Here is a 15,242-nt window from a genome sequence, read left to right on the forward strand (position 1 = left end):
CTGCCCCAAGGAGGACAGCACTATTAACTCTGGGTGGAAGGAATCCATTACGGCGCAAGAGTGCTGTTTTGCCAGGCTCTGTAGCGTGAATCATGGGTCTGGTTGCTGTAGGTAGAACCTCCTCGCCAATAACAGGCATATGCTGCAGCGTTCTAGATGAGGGACATTGTGACAAGTGCTATAAGGGAGTATATTAGATGTGAATAGTTCTCTTTGAAGTACTGTGGGTGTTGGGGAGGGGGTGAGGGTTATAATTATTTATAGCAGTGCATATATATATTAGCAACTTCAGCAACTATAACATATAGCAGCAACTATAACACAGCAGCAACCATAACATAGCAGCAACCATAATATATAGCAGCAACCATAATATACAGCAGCAGCCATAATACAGCAGCAACTACAACTTATAGCAGCTACTACAATTACTTATTTCGAGGGGTTGTAGTAGCTAACAACGCACATTATTTTCTTTACTTTATTTTACCAAATCATTATGATTATTTACCTGGTAGCGTGCTGTCCACCTGCATGCCCAGAGAGATAAGACCCCTCCTTATCTGCTGTATAAGCTCCGGGATGTCTTCCCTAGTAAGTGGTGCGGTGCTCCGTGTCTCTGTGACTAGGCTACCTCTCCGTGGTGTCTTCCTCCCTTCCGGGATTGCCTGGCATACTCTTGTGGGCTGTGTGCGGTGTCCTCTCGACGATCTCTCGCTGGTTCCCCTGGCTGAGTCTGTGTGGCTGCCTCCTGGCTTGTGGATGTGTCGTCTTGGCCAGTCCTCGTGGCGTTGGTGGAGCTGCTTCTCGTCCGCTTAGCAACTGTGGAATTGCTACTGTCACTCGCGGTGGTAGATCTTTTCTTCCCTCGCGACATGATTGTCATTACACAAAATTCCTACTGAGTGGATTCGAAAGATAAATTCAGATGAACTTACTTCCTGCATGCAACACTTAATTGCAAGCGTGGTACTGCGCATGCGTTACCCTAAATAGTGCACCCTTGCGGTAATACTTCTGCCATGTGGGTGCCCGTGTACCCCATTAACTTGGTTTAATATGTTAAACTTCATCTCGTTACAGTAAAAATCATAAAAACGGACAATGGACCAGTTGCCATCAGCAGAAAGTTGGGTTGGCTACTCTCTAGACCGTCAGATCATACTGTCAAGGATGCCATCACTCATACTCAATTGTTGATTGTTCAGAACATTGATTGCCCTTTCTCTGAATCTGAAGAGGACAGGTTACTCACTGCAGTTAAGAGGTTTTGGGAGGGAGTGTCAGTAGGAACATGTGAACAGGCTAAGATCAGTGATCATGACAGTAGTGAGCCAATCTTGCAGTTAAGGAGCATCATTACGAAGTAAGCCTGCCATGGACAAGAGATCCTCGTGATGTACCTAATCATTTTTTGTTATGTAAGGACCATTTGAAGCAGCTACAACGAAAACTATTGAAGAAACCCGAAGTGATGAAATAATATCAACAGGTGATTGATGGCCAGTTGGAAAAGGGTGTTATAGAAGTTTGTAATCTGGGTGACACCTTAAGCCATCCCAACCAACATGATTCTGTCCATTACATGCCTCATCATCCGGTCATCAGACAAGATCGAGCTACAACTAAGGTACGAGTAGTCTATGATGGTTCAGCCAAGTCTAAAGATGGTGGTTTTTCATTAAATGATTGTTTGCAAACTGGGCCAAATCTCATTGCAAAACTGCTCAATGTACTGGTGAAGTTCAGAAGCTATTCCATAGCTCTGACAGCTGATATAGAGAAGGCCTTTTTGATGGTCAGAATATCTGAGCATGACCGTGATTCTCTCCGATTTCTTTGGCTTACAGATCCCTTCAACGTAGATAGTGCGATTATTCATTATAGATTCACTCGTCTGGTATTTGGATTATGGCCCTCACCAGCCATATTGGGGGCTGTAATCGCAAACCATGTTCAGAAATATCATGCTCAATATCCTAAGCTCGTTCACTCTTTGAATCAATCATTGTACGTTGATGACCTGATTACAGGTGCTGATACTGTAGAATCTGGGTTGTCTATATATCATGCAGTTAAAGGACTGATGGCTGAAGGCAGCTTTAACATTCGAAAATGGCATTCAAACTCACCTCAATTGATGGAGAAGATTAGTCAGTTTGAACAAGGTAATGAAAGAGATTCCCCAATGGCACAAACATTACCAACAGGTACTGAACCTGAATCTAAGATACTTGGGGTGGCTTGGAATACCCACAGTGATGAGCTCAGCTTCTGCTTAAGTGAGCTAGTACAGTATGCCACAAGTTTTCCTGTGACAAAACGATCTGTTCTACGCATTACTGCCAGTATTTTTGATCCTTTAGGGCTCTTGGCACCCTTTGTCATAAAGTTAAAGATGTTATTTCAGCAACTTTGTCAAGACCAATTACGGTGGGATGATAATCTTCAAGGTAAATTGTTACACAAATGGAAATCCATACTTGGGTTACCATGCCTAGATGTCTTTTCAAGGCCAAGCTAAAGCCTGTTAAGGTTCAAATTCATGGATTCAGTGATTCCTCTGATCTAGCATATGCTGCTGTTCTGTACATGAGGTCAATTTATGATGATGGGAGTGTGGAAGTGAGAGTCATTGCAGCCAAGACCAAGGTAACTCCCTTGAAGAAACAATCTATACCTCGACTAGAGCTACTTGGTGCACTGACATTAGCCAGACTCAGCAATACAGTGCTACCGCTTCTCCCTAATCCAAAGGAACTTTATCTGTGGGTAGACTCTACGACTGTTTTGTATTGGATTCGCAACGACAAGATTTGGAAGCAAAACGTACAACACCAAGTTGAAGAAATCTGCCAACTCACATGTCATGAGAGTTGGAGACATTGCCCAGGCTCAATTAATCCAGCAGATTTGCCATCCAGGGGAGTTGATGCACAAGAGCTGTTCTTTGTGGTGGAAAGGCCCACCGTTTCTCCAATCTTTAGATGCCCAATGGCCAATTAATCCTGTACAGGAGATGAATGACGAGGTGCAGACTGAGTTGGTAAAAAATCAACTCCAGATTACATCATCACTTGTGAACACATCAGGAAATTCCCAGCTGAGTATTGAAGAAATAATTGATATCAATCGATACAGCAATTTAAACCGCTTGTTAAGAGTAACTTCCTATGTAATACGTTTTATCAATCTGTGTAGATCACGGGGTAACACTCCTCCCACTTTGGCAGTGACAACCACAGAAAAGAATGAGGTGGAAGCATTGTGGATTAAAGCTGTGCAACATAAATCAATTTACATTGAATTTAGTTACCTTAAGGAGAGTACATCTTCCCCACCATTGTGTGTGGAGCAATTTGGCTTATATTTGGATGATGGCATTACGAAGTGCAAGGGGAGAATAAACAATTCCACCTTATCATTGCAGAGCAGAAATCCTATCCTTCTCCCTTCAAGCCACAGGTTCACGGAACTCCTAATTTTACAATCCCACAGCAAGGCACAACATAGTGGGGTCAATGATACTCTAGTGTTACTTAGGGAACGGTATTGGATATTGAAGGGAAGGCAAGCTGAAAGGAAAGTATGTAAGTCATGTATTACCTGCAAAAGGTTGCAAGGAGCATGTTACCCTACTGTGCCTTCCCCACACTAAATATATTCATCTCTAAACCTTTGCTAGGTTGCGATGTAATTGTAATTATGGACCAGAATTCTGTACGTGTATTTCTGTGAGTTTATAATAATAATGCATATTTTGTAGAGAGCTGTGAAGAATCTTCATGCTGAAATGGAAAACCAATTTGATCACAACCTAGCAGGGAGTAAAGGGTAAAGAAATAATTTATGTTGATTTATAAATGTATGTATGTGCTTATATAGTTATGCTGACAGCTACAACGATGGTGTTGGAATATCTCTAGTAGATGATTTGAAAGAAAAGTTTAAAGATAAGGAAGCAATTAATAGTATGTTTTATAATGATTTATGCATAAACATAATAAAAGGGAACATTCCATAGTCTCTGAATTTGTGACTTGCTGAGTGAAAACCTGACTATTCTGTTTGTTGTTTTTTTTACATAAATGCCATTGAAATACATTGGGAAAAATGCATGCTACATAAATAGTTTTACACATGTTTAATCGCTTTGCTAAAGAGCAAAGAAAATATCTCACATAGCAATGGATGGCCCCTTCATGGAGAGTAAGAATACATGTATATTTTGATGGATTGCTGGTCTAATACACTATCATATTTCACACTGTACTTCTTTCAGCACTGGCAAGTCTGGTTTCTGTAGCAGCTTTCTTCCGATCCTGTCAAAGCCACGAGTGTGAGATTGGCACCATTAAATGGCCATGGCTTTGTGATAATGGTGTGTAGTGAGCTGGGACTTCACACAGAGCTCGCCAATGGTGTTCTCAGTCAATTCGGAGTAATGTGAGGGCCATGGAGGGCCACGGAGAGCCCAAACTTGGCCTCTGGATTCCAATCGTCTTCTTACTTCATTTTATACCTGTATATTAAGACCACCGTCTACCCCCACCCTATTACTACCACCTGTGATATTATTACCCACTCGAAAAAAGCTGCTCAAAACAGGGCAAATTTTGGGTATCAGAAACGTATACACCCACTCAGTGATAGCTAGTGAACAGATGAACAATTGGCGCAAATTTTGTTTGCACAGCTGTAGGCACAGGGAAGTTATTACATAATTATTCCTTAAAATCGCCATATCTCCTAACAAAGCTTTGTGCGTCGAAGCCTTGTTTTGTCAAATTCAGTCACAATTGCATTTGTATATTTAATGTATTTATATTGTATCTGAAATATGTACATGTTATATTTACAAGTACACAGAAAAATTTGGAATTTTCAACTAGAGTAGGGACTATAGCACATTGATAAAAAGTACTGAAACAAGTTGGAGTAGTGCACGATATTAAATCACAGTAAAACAATAAGAAGTGTTATATCTCTACTGTGCTCATGATACCATAATGGAAATGCACAGTAGGGATATAACACTTCTTATTGTTTTCCTGTGATTTAATATCATGCATTACTCCAACTTATTTCAGTTCTTTTTATCAATGTGCTATGGTCCCTACTCTAGTCGAAAATTCCAAATTCTTCTGTGTACTTGTTTGTTAACTTTTTTTGTAAATACTTATTATGACTGGTGAACCCACGTATACCGCATCTGAAATGGCACCGCACGCCCCAATTATCGTCTGAAAAGTGAAGTAACCATTATGCTTTGTTGTCAGCTTTATTCAACCCGTTACGCAGCATTTCGAATCAAGAACTGTTCGAAAAGCACCTCTGTATTCCACACATACCGAAAGAAATGGTGCCGCGTGCCCTGGTTGTATCAATTATCGTCTGAAAAGTGAAGTATCCATTACGCTTTGTTGTCGGCTATGTTCAACCTGTTACACAGCAGTACGAATCAAGAACTGTTAGAAAAGCACCTCTGCTATCAAAATAGCCACTATGACAAATACGGACGATGTCCGTTACAAAGGGAAGCCATCACGTGCTATCGCCAAATTGACACTTTTCGCTTTTTGTACTGTATGATAATGTTGTACACTCAAGTTTATAGTTACTGTGGCTGGCTCAATTGTCCGTTCATCATCTCCTTTTTCAATGATCGCCTTGCACCTCCACAAGCACTGTTTATTGTGGAATCAGGCTTGAGATCATCGGAACAACCTGAGAAGTGTTCATATATCATCTCTAAAATTATAAAATAATAATCATGTAATATATAGTATGTATATTATTCTGTCTATTACATACCTTTTACAATGTTCAATTGACTGGATCCAAGGATGGATTCTTGCAATTCTTCCGACCAACAGCACATGATGTTGCCAAGGTACTAGCACCAAACATGACAGCTAATAATTTGTGCAGTGCAATCAACAGCTGAGTTGGTTGAGGGGCCCTGCAAAAAGTGGTCTTCTAGTTTTTCACCCGGAAAGTTAATTTTTGAAGTTCACCTTGCATTTCTTCTATGGTAGACATAACTTTGTTTACCACTGGGTCTGCCTCAGGCAGGCATAATTTGAACAAATAATTCTGGACAAGATTTGCTTCTCTTTCAGACTGAACTTGGGTGGACAATTAAGGCAACTGTTGCCTGGTCATGGGCAACTGTGGCTGATCATGAGTAATAGAGAACTGTGGCTGAGTTTCAGTCAACTGTGGTGGAGTAGGATCAATGGTCAACTGTGTCTAGTATGTCCAATGGGCAACTGTGGCTGAGTAGATCTAACTGGAAACTAGGGACCCGCCGATTATGCTCATAATTTTACCTATTATGCTATGCTGCACTGCTCAAATATTTACCTATTATGCTTAAATTTATGCTCAATACTTACCCATTATGCTCAAATTATGCCCAATTATTTATGCCTCTGTTCTCATGCTCTGCTAACAATTTCCAATTTATGGATAAATAATAAGTGGCTGAAGCACAAACTTACTTGTCAAAATGCATATCACAGAAAAGATCGATATACTCTAATACAACAGTCAGCTATATGATTGTTCTATTAGACTGTTCTATTAGAGTATATCGATCTTTCTGTGGTAGCTATTTGATAAGCAAGAATTCATACTATTATTTTACCTATTATGCTAGCATTATGCTCAATGCTTTCAGACACCTATTATGCTCATAATTATGCCAGCATAATCGGCGGGTCCCTACTGGAAACTGTGGCTGAGTGGGTCTAACCAGGAACGGTGGCTGGGAAGGCAGCTGTGGTTGAGTAGGTCCACTGGGTAACTGTGGCTGAGTAGGTCTAACCGGTAACAGTGGCTGAATAGATCTATCCGGCAACTATGGTTGAGAGGGCAACCATGGCTGAGTAGCTCTAGCTGGTAACTGTGACTGAACAACAGACAGTGGTGGTGGAAGGGGTGGTACATCAAACTGAGAGAAATCGTCATCTTCAAAGTCAACAGTGTTGTTAATTATCTCCTTCTCTAATTCTTGTTACCTTCTCTTTGCAGTTAAGTCACTGGCTGGTCTTGACCACTTCTTTGTAGATGTGTCTTTCTCCATTTGTTCATTCAAAGCAGGTTTTTCATCACCTGTATACATTCATTGTGTTTTGCATCAAAGTTAGCTACATTTCTTCCCTCACCAAGTTTTAGGATTGTGGCCTCAAAGCTTTGTCCTTTCCATTTAACTGTCACATTTTCTCCTACTTCTTTCTTTCCGGTAATGGTGTTTGTTGAAACCACACTCCTTTGAAGTATACCGCTCCAAACTATGTAGTCAAACTTGAACATACCTGCAGTAGTGTAACAAGTACATTGTTTACATAATAATAATACTGCAAGAAGCCACAGGCCAGCTAATTACTGAAACCTTCCGTACAGAGGTGAGTGCTCTTCTAGCTTCTTCTTTGTTTGTCAAATATGATGCCAGGTGTATAGTTAATCATTTTGCGCTTGTTTTAAAAATAATAACTATACGTAATTGCGCTTCAATACTTCGATGTATCACCATGATAATTTTGTCACAGCTATGTTAACGACATACAAACCACGGTAATCGCAAAGTGGAGCTCACGCACGAGCACAGGATTGTCATCTTCAGAGAGAACGCAACAGAAGAAACGCAGGAAGTATTCTACTTACTTAGAAATTGAAAACCCAATAAACAGCATTCCACGAAGGACTCATTACCAACTTGTTAAAGGTAAGTAGCCTTGCATTGGTAGTATATAGCATGAACTGATAAATCACCGATGGATAATTAAAATGCTGTGAGCCTTGAAGTCTACTGCTACCTGCATGCTACTGTAGCTAGCCAATAACGTACTGCATTACTACTAGCTACATTCTGGTTTTCAGTCAGGGTGTGTTTCTGTATAGGTATTATAGATAAAAAAACATGCAGAGATGCACCCTGAACACAGCTATGAAGTTGAATCTGATGATTACCAGCATGATGATGAAACAGCTAACGTTACTAGCACTGTCCAGTTATTTTGCCAGCAAGCCAACAAGCAGCAGCCTCAAGATAGCATAGCAGAGAATTTTGATATCAGTGAAGATGAACAACAACAAATAGACGATATCCAGGGAAAGGAGACATTTCAGGAACAATTGGAAACTACTGAAGCTCAAGTAAAAGTAGGGGCAATGCCTAGTGAAGATGCACATTTTGAAGAGTTAACTCCCCATCAAGAATTCAATTGTTATGAAGAAGTTAATTCTAGCGAAGCATTCAATCACAGTGAAAAAGAAACTCCTAGTATAGAACAGAATCACAATGAAGAAGTAAACCCTGGTGAAGAATATGAGTGTCATACTGCATCATTTGAGGGGACAACCCTGGGTAACCAGGAACATTGTGATGAAGTGCATGGTTAGTAATTAAAACATGCATTATATATGAAATCATGCAACACAACCTCCTGATCCCGTACCTGGATCCCAAGGATCTAACTATATGGTGCCTTGCAATGAAAAATTTGGTCTCACCTAACTGAACTAAACTTTGGCTTCCAATCAGATCTGAGGGCACATCTGACATTATATATGTTCAACAGTTTTCAATGTTTCTATTATAGCATTATGCCTATAGTAGTACTCTATCATTCATGCCAATCAAGTTCATATATTAATGGGATTACATAATTACCATATTGCCTCAAATAGTGGCCTAGGTAAACAATTGCCTACACACTTATTTCGCTGAAGTGGCTTTTCACCCAGGCCACCAGGCATAGGTGTAGCAACCCAGGAGGGGGGGGGGGGGGGGGGGGGGCTGGAGCCCCCCCTTACGAATTTCTGATTGTAAATTTAAAATAAGATCAAGATACTCTAATAGAGCAGTCAGTTACTCTAATAAAGCAATCACAGTATTCAGTGTAGTGTAGCAAACTATGAAGTTGTGAATAAGGATCTTTATGCGTTTTATCATACAATTTAGTGGAGGGCAGCCATTCTTAGCAGGTGTTGACCTTTTTTGTGTTTTTATTTTTAATTGTTTTTATTTTTTTGCTCTTCAACACCGAACTGGCGCCCCCCTATCTAAAAATATGTTGCTACGCCTATGCCACTGGGTCTGGGTTAAAGTTGCTTGAAAGAAGAAAATGTCCAAGTCGCTATTCGAGAAAATACCCTACATTATTATGATACCATGCATTAATGTTTTAAGGCTTTCCTATTGCATGGCACTAGAAATGGTTAGGGTATGAGACCATGAAATTTCATGATCAACATTAGTTGTACTATACATGTATGAAGCCTCTCAATTTAGCAAATTAAGGACCAGTATCTAATACGTTTTTACCTTTAAAACAGGAACCTTTTAGGTAATTAAATTACTGTACAGTAAAAACTAAAATACTCCCATTCCATGAAGCGTCTGTTGTAGAGAGAAAGCATAACTTATGTACTGTATAACATTCGTCTCAATTACACACCCTTTTCCAGGAGAATCTGATGAGGGGAGTGAAAGAGAAAACACCGACAGCAATGTAGATGTACCACTGTATCAACTACCAAAGTCCTGTTGTTATTGCTGTCTTTTGTAGTTCGTCACAAGTTAAGCAAGGAAGCCACTAATGACTAATCTCGTGTGCCCAAAGCCAAATAACTGCTGTATAACTGTGTACAAATTTAGGAAACTCTTCTCTTCTCAACAATTTCCTACTACCTTTCACTACAGCACTATTGTCCTGCTTGCATTGTTTCCATCAACTATCCGGCAATAAAAGTCTGTGAAATATGTAACATAGCATTCAGCTCAGCAAAGTTATATCTAACTATTTCGTTAATTTATCAATATCTGATCAAATTAAACAATTGTTTACAAAGGAGACATTCACAAGTAACATTCTCTATAGATTTAAATGTACAAAATCCAATCCTGATAATTATGAGGATATCTATGATGGTTTACTCTGTTTGGAGCACTGCAAGAACTTTTTAGCACCCAGTGAGGGCTCACCTATAAGCACAAACATTAACTGTTTTTTATCGTATTTTACTACATAGCTACAGGCACACACATTAAATACAAGCACAGGACAAACACTAAATAATATGCAACACTATACACGCATGATATGTTCACACACATACACCGCATATTGGTTGTAAAAAAAGGCACGTCCAAGAAACTACAAGTATCTGTAACCCCATAAAAAAAAAAACAGCTCAGCTGATTCAGTAGCTACATATTCATGTGAATCTTTAAAATTAATAGTTTAATGGTAACTTGCTAATGGCTTGGTAAATCTCAGTTGTAATAACATTGATTCTTGGCCGCTCCAGATCAGCTCTTTCAGTTACCAGTTAATTTCTTTCAACAGCTGCATGCCAATAATAATCTATATACACACCTTCTTCAAAAAATGAACGGTGGAATTGGTTTCCTTGAATCGTATCAATTGGTTAAATTTGGATGGTCAGCTTACGGACTAATGGTCTGAGTGTAACAACATAATTATTTTATAAATAGTAAATTTATTGTCACTACAGTCTGAGCTATAATACACATGCAATGAAGTAAAGTCATTGACATCATAATAAAATCACAATAATTCTTGTAATGTGAATTAATTGTTTATGTACTGTATCACCATTTTTATGTTAATGTGTATGATTTAGCTACTCACAATTATTATGATCATAAAGTAACCTTTTTGGTATGATGATAAAGTGTACTGATCTGTTACACTGATAGGCAGAGAAGACAACTTTTAGAAGGAAGGGAAAGTGCGCAGCATAGTGATAGTAGGGGATATGAGGATATATACACATTATAATTAGTGTGCTTTTCTCATGCAGAGCATATAATACATGCTTTTTATTAGCATGCTAACTATGGGGATCTGCTGGGGGTATACACTACGCATATGCCCCACAGGAAATTTAGCCCTTTGATGAATTTGAGAATGACTTCAGACTTTCAGAAATTCGGCTCTTGATATTTGACTGTTGTTAAAATGGTGACTGCTCTATTAGGGTATCTATAGATGCAGATTTCTAATAAGCACACGTCGTAATCTACAGGATATTGGTTAACTGTAAATCTTTAAGCTCAAATCAGACCTTCCATATACAAGAGCATAACTAGTTAGAACAATTCACATTGTTATAACTTTATATACCTAACTGGAGAATGACAGACCACTCCAATACATTAAGACAAGTCATATCTTAGTTTCTGGTCACTCCCTAACTAACAAATGGATGCGGGCGGGCGGATGATCAAGACTATAGACTCTTACATATACACCAGTAATGTGTACTGTGATGACACACTGCATAATATTATTGTTTGCTCAATTTAGCAACTTCATGATGATTTTATTTTTAGCCAAGTTTAACAAACAGCATAAGTAGTTATGCTTCTGTAAAGATGCACTAGGAAAATCGTTGATGGACCATGCATATGGCTAGCTACACTGCTTTAAAACAACTAATGTATAGCATTTAAGTATACTATAGAAAATGTCTTGCTCATGTAGCTTTCCAAGTGATATGTCTCATTAGCTATGTCAGGAAAGTATTACTATGACTTAATAGCTAAGTTGTTCAAATGATTATGATCCAAAATGAAATTAATAAACTATTATATTTATACATCAGAAACTCTTCATTTAAATGTGAAGTCTTAGCCCACTAGCTATGCATTTCCAGCCTTCTATTCAGTAAACCTTGAGAAAAGTAATTATCAAAGTTTTGAGTCATTGAGTGCTCAAGACTAGTGTTTTTCAGTGATCATCTGAGAAAGTTGATGTTTTAACTAAGGGTTTCTACTTGCCATTCTTGGACCATACAATTTTAGTCAAGGAAACGTTAGAGCTCACTGAGTGTTACCAGCTTTCCATACCAGTGTTTATTTAAGTATTACTGAACTGCTAGCACTGTGCTCAAGGAAAAAAAGAAATCATATGTGTACATTACTACAACAATTAGAAACATTAACTGAAAATGAGTCAAAATCATTTAGATTGACTAGGAATTGTGGCAGAGCTCCAGTCTTTTGGGGAAAAAACTTTTTGGTGAGCTGTTGTAGAGGTTGTAGGGAGTATGAAATGGTGCTGATGATATCGTCTGGTTTCTCTGAAAAATAATTGGTTGGAATAGATATGCGAAGTTGGTTGTGAAGTGCTTTGTAAATATCTCTAGTCTGGACATCTTACGTCGAGTTTGGAGTTCAGGGCAGTAGAGATGTTGGAGCATGGAAGTAACTGAACTGTATCTACTGTAATCTTTCAATACCCATCTTGCTGATAAGGAAGTCGAAGATTAGAAGGGTTACCACATGAACTAATCATAAGAGGACCACATTTGAATTATATTGTTAGGAGAGTTAAAGGTCAACTGAAATGGAAAATTCATGTATGATTTTATTGTATGGATGTATTGTTTGTACCAAGCAATGCACAAAAACACCATTTTAATAATTCAATTATGCTGATATTGCGAGATATTAACCCATAAAGTTTGGTAATTTTGTGACATCATAAATCGTCACAAGAAGAGTTCCGGTACGTGTATTGCATAAAACGGCATAGCTATAACTATCAAAATCTAGTTTAAATTCAAGTTCACTTTAACGCCTGACGATATTAGAAGCGAAGACGCTATGCCAAGACGTTGTGTAGTTGCTGGTTGTCACACTGAAGGAGGTATGGGCTACAGCTTACACAGATTTCCTAGTGATGCAGTTGTTCGCTCGAAGTGGGTAAGGGCTGTGCATCAACAGCGTAAGGATTGGAAAGGACCAACAACTGCTTCCTTAATTTGCTCGAAGCATTTTGAACCTGAATGCTTTAACACAGAAGGGCGACTTTATCGTGAAGAAATGGGCATTCCAGCCAAGAAGCCGTGCCTCAAGCCAGATGCCATTCCAACTGTTTTCCCCAAGCCTATTCGCAGTGGTAGCAGCAGCAACAGCTGCCAAGTGTCAACACAATCTCGTAGACCAGCTTCAGAACGAAGAAAGCAAAAAGCAGTATGTTGGAAAAAACAACATAGCTAATAATTATATGTATTAAAACCTTATCAACACAGATTGTTGAAGAGCTACTAGACACCAGCTCAACCATGCAATCAAGTGCGGATGATCCAAGAAGTAGTTCCCCAGTTGAAGACGTAGGCAGCCCTCTGTTGTTGGCATCTACTTCAACAGGTATGATTCCTATGGAAATACAGTCAGGAACACCTACAGAAATACAGTCAGGAGCAGATGACAAAGGTTAGCATCAAAGCAAACTACAGTATGGAAATAGCTACTATACTCTGTATCCAATGAATAGACCCAATGACTACTCCTGGCACAAAATCAGTTGGAACCCAGTGTGATCTATTGGCAGCACCCCCTCTTACACTCATGTCTCATGCAGATACTACCACTGAATCAAGTGAGCCTGAAGACGGTGATATTGATGACTCGTTTCAAATTTCTCAAGACGAAGCCACAACAGAGTGAGTACTGATTCATCCACACCTATAAACAATTAATCATCACTAATTTGCATTAATACAGTGATGACAACCTGCAGCGATCCACTGAAACTGATCCAGGATCAACAAGGGATGAAATCAAATACATAATATTTAGATCAGCACTCATACAACTATTTACACACTGTACACTGTGTCACAGCTCATGTCCTGGAGTCATAACCAAGCCAAAGGGCACCTATATTACTGTAAAGCAAGTATGCCATCATTGTGGATATCAAAGAGTGTGGGCAAGTCAACCACGTATCAAAGATACCCCTTCAGGAAATATTCTACTATCTGCAGCTATTTTATATAGTGGAGAAACAGCTACAAAAGTCCTCAGGGTGCTATCTCACATGAACATTGCATGCATTACAGATAGAGCATACTACATTCATCAGAAGGAGTACTTAGAGCCAGCAGTCATATCAGTTTGGGATACAAAACAGGCAGAATTGCTAGCACAGTGTAGAGCTAGTGGCAATCCACTCACTATCGGTGGTGATGGACGTGCTGATAGTCCTGGGCATTCTGCCAAATATGGGTCGTACGGAATTATTGACCTATCCTCCAACAAAGTTATCCACCTAGAGCTTGTTCAGGTTTGCCACAACCAATGTTTCTTTATTCATAATGTTATTAACTATGCAGAGCAATTTGGTAGCATCTAGCAATCACATGGAAAAGGAAGGATTGAAAAATGCTCTGCAATTTTTAATGGAGAAATCAATGAATATAGGTGCACTGATTACTGACCGTCACAAGCAGGTTACAAAATTTGTGAGCCACAGCTATCCAGATATTGACCATCGTTTTGATGTTTGGCATGTTGCAAAAGGTTTGTCATTTTGGGTACATGTTTGACTCTATAATTTTTGCTCCTAGGTGTTAAAAAGAAGCTACTAAAGATAGCTAAATACAAAGATTGTGAAGTGGTGGGTGAGTGGATTAAAAGCATTACCAACCACATGTACTGGTGTGCGGCGAAAACACCGGGTGGTGATGGGAAGGAGATGGCTATTCGGTGGAAATCACTGATGGAACATCTCTGTGATCAGCATGAGAATTGCTACCACACTCAAGATCTAGGAGATCGATGTAAAAAGTGGCTCCAGCCAGGTATAATACAAATAATTATGAATGGAACCTAGTAGTTATAATTTAATAAGGTGGCAAAGTCTATGAAAAGGTCTGTGATGTCATTTGCAATGAGAGACTCATAGCAGATGTCAAGAAGCTAGGCCTGAGCCTATTATGCTTAAAAATTTGCCTATTATTCTTTCAAGAATTTCTCAAAATTATTACCCATTATTCCCAAACATCAGGCCTATTATTCTTAAGTTATTCTTGCTGTTTATAATTAAGTATAATTACATATATAATTTTTTAGGTATTTCAACTATCACGGAAGAAATAAATCAAGCAAAGAGTTTAATACATTGTACACAACATAATTTTGTTGCATTACATGTACATTGTCTATCCATGTATACATGTATGAATAGTTAAACGTTGTTAACTTTATTGTACTGCAATATTATTGAAGCTTCCAAATAATCTTCCAAACTGCTAAGTTGTTGGTCTCCAAACGAATGTTTCATAATAGAAAATACTCGTTCAGCAGCTGCAGAAGACGGTTGACATAGCAAACCCTTGCTTGCAGCCTCTGCCCACTTTGGCAATGATTTTGAATTGTTTCTCCAAAACTCTAAAACAGTATGTTCATTTGAAACATCTTC

At 38.9% G+C, this 15,242-nt stretch overlaps 3 protein-coding genes across 3 annotated transcripts in view; all 3 read left to right on the forward strand.

Annotated features, from left to right (window-relative positions):
- LOC136244226 (uncharacterized) overlaps positions 1-2,548 on the forward strand; it is a 144,367-nt gene extending 141,819 nt beyond the window's left edge. Inside the window, exon 2 of the mRNA XM_066035784.1 lies at positions 2,536-2,548. The gene's annotated coding sequence lies outside the window, so the exon portion shown is untranslated. The remainder of the gene's footprint in view (positions 1-2,535) is intronic.
- LOC136244097 (uncharacterized) lies at positions 1,105-3,697 on the forward strand. The gene is made up of 6 exons (XM_066035614.1): positions 1,105-1,134; positions 1,209-1,366; positions 1,609-2,453; positions 2,573-2,730; positions 2,777-3,586; positions 3,686-3,697. The coding sequence occupies exons 1-6, from the start codon at positions 1,105-1,107 to the stop codon at positions 3,695-3,697; spliced, it is 2,013 nt and encodes a 670-aa protein (XP_065891686.1).
- Positions 3,698-12,467: 8,770 nt separating this feature from the next.
- LOC136244748 (THAP domain-containing protein 10-like) lies at positions 12,468-14,742 on the forward strand. Its single transcript, XM_066036310.1, has 6 exons — positions 12,468-13,009; positions 13,069-13,252; positions 13,314-13,482; positions 13,544-14,271; positions 14,389-14,622; positions 14,673-14,742. Exons 1-4 carry the CDS (start codon positions 12,641-12,643, stop codon positions 14,172-14,174), a joined length of 1,353 nt encoding a protein of 450 aa, XP_065892382.1. The 5' UTR covers positions 12,468-12,640; the 3' UTR covers positions 14,175-14,271; positions 14,389-14,622; positions 14,673-14,742.
- The last annotated feature ends 500 nt before the right edge of the window (positions 14,743-15,242 follow it).

The sequence above is a fragment of the Dysidea avara genome, chromosome 14 (assembly GCF_963678975.1).
Source record: "Dysidea avara chromosome 14, odDysAvar1.4, whole genome shotgun sequence".
Taxonomy (NCBI): domain Eukaryota; kingdom Metazoa; phylum Porifera; class Demospongiae; order Dictyoceratida; family Dysideidae; genus Dysidea; species Dysidea avara.

What these genes read in the sequence shown, in the direction of transcription:
- LOC136244097 (XM_066035614.1), top strand. Translation starts at nt 1,105, where the DNA reads ATGGACCAGTTGCCATCAGCAGAAAGTTGG. An exon ending in TTAAGGAGCATCATTACGAA is followed by an intron (nt 1,367 to 1,608) that starts GTAAGCCTGCCA and finishes TCCGGTCATCAG; the next exon opens with ACAAGATCGAGCTACAACTA. An exon ending in GTGGGATGATAATCTTCAAG is followed by an intron (nt 2,454 to 2,572) that starts GTAAATTGTTAC and finishes CCTCTGATCTAG; the next exon opens with CATATGCTGCTGTTCTGTAC.
- LOC136244748 (XM_066036310.1), top strand. Translation starts at nt 12,641, where the DNA reads ATGCCAAGACGTTGTGTAGTTGCTGGTTGTCACACTGAAGGAGGTATG. An exon ending in GTCAGGAGCAGATGACAAAG is followed by an intron (nt 13,253 to 13,313) that starts GTTAGCATCAAA and finishes TCCAATGAATAG; the next exon opens with ACCCAATGACTACTCCTGGC. An exon ending in CAAGACGAAGCCACAACAGA is followed by an intron (nt 13,483 to 13,543) that starts GTGAGTACTGAT and finishes GCATTAATACAG; the next exon opens with TGATGACAACCTGCAGCGAT.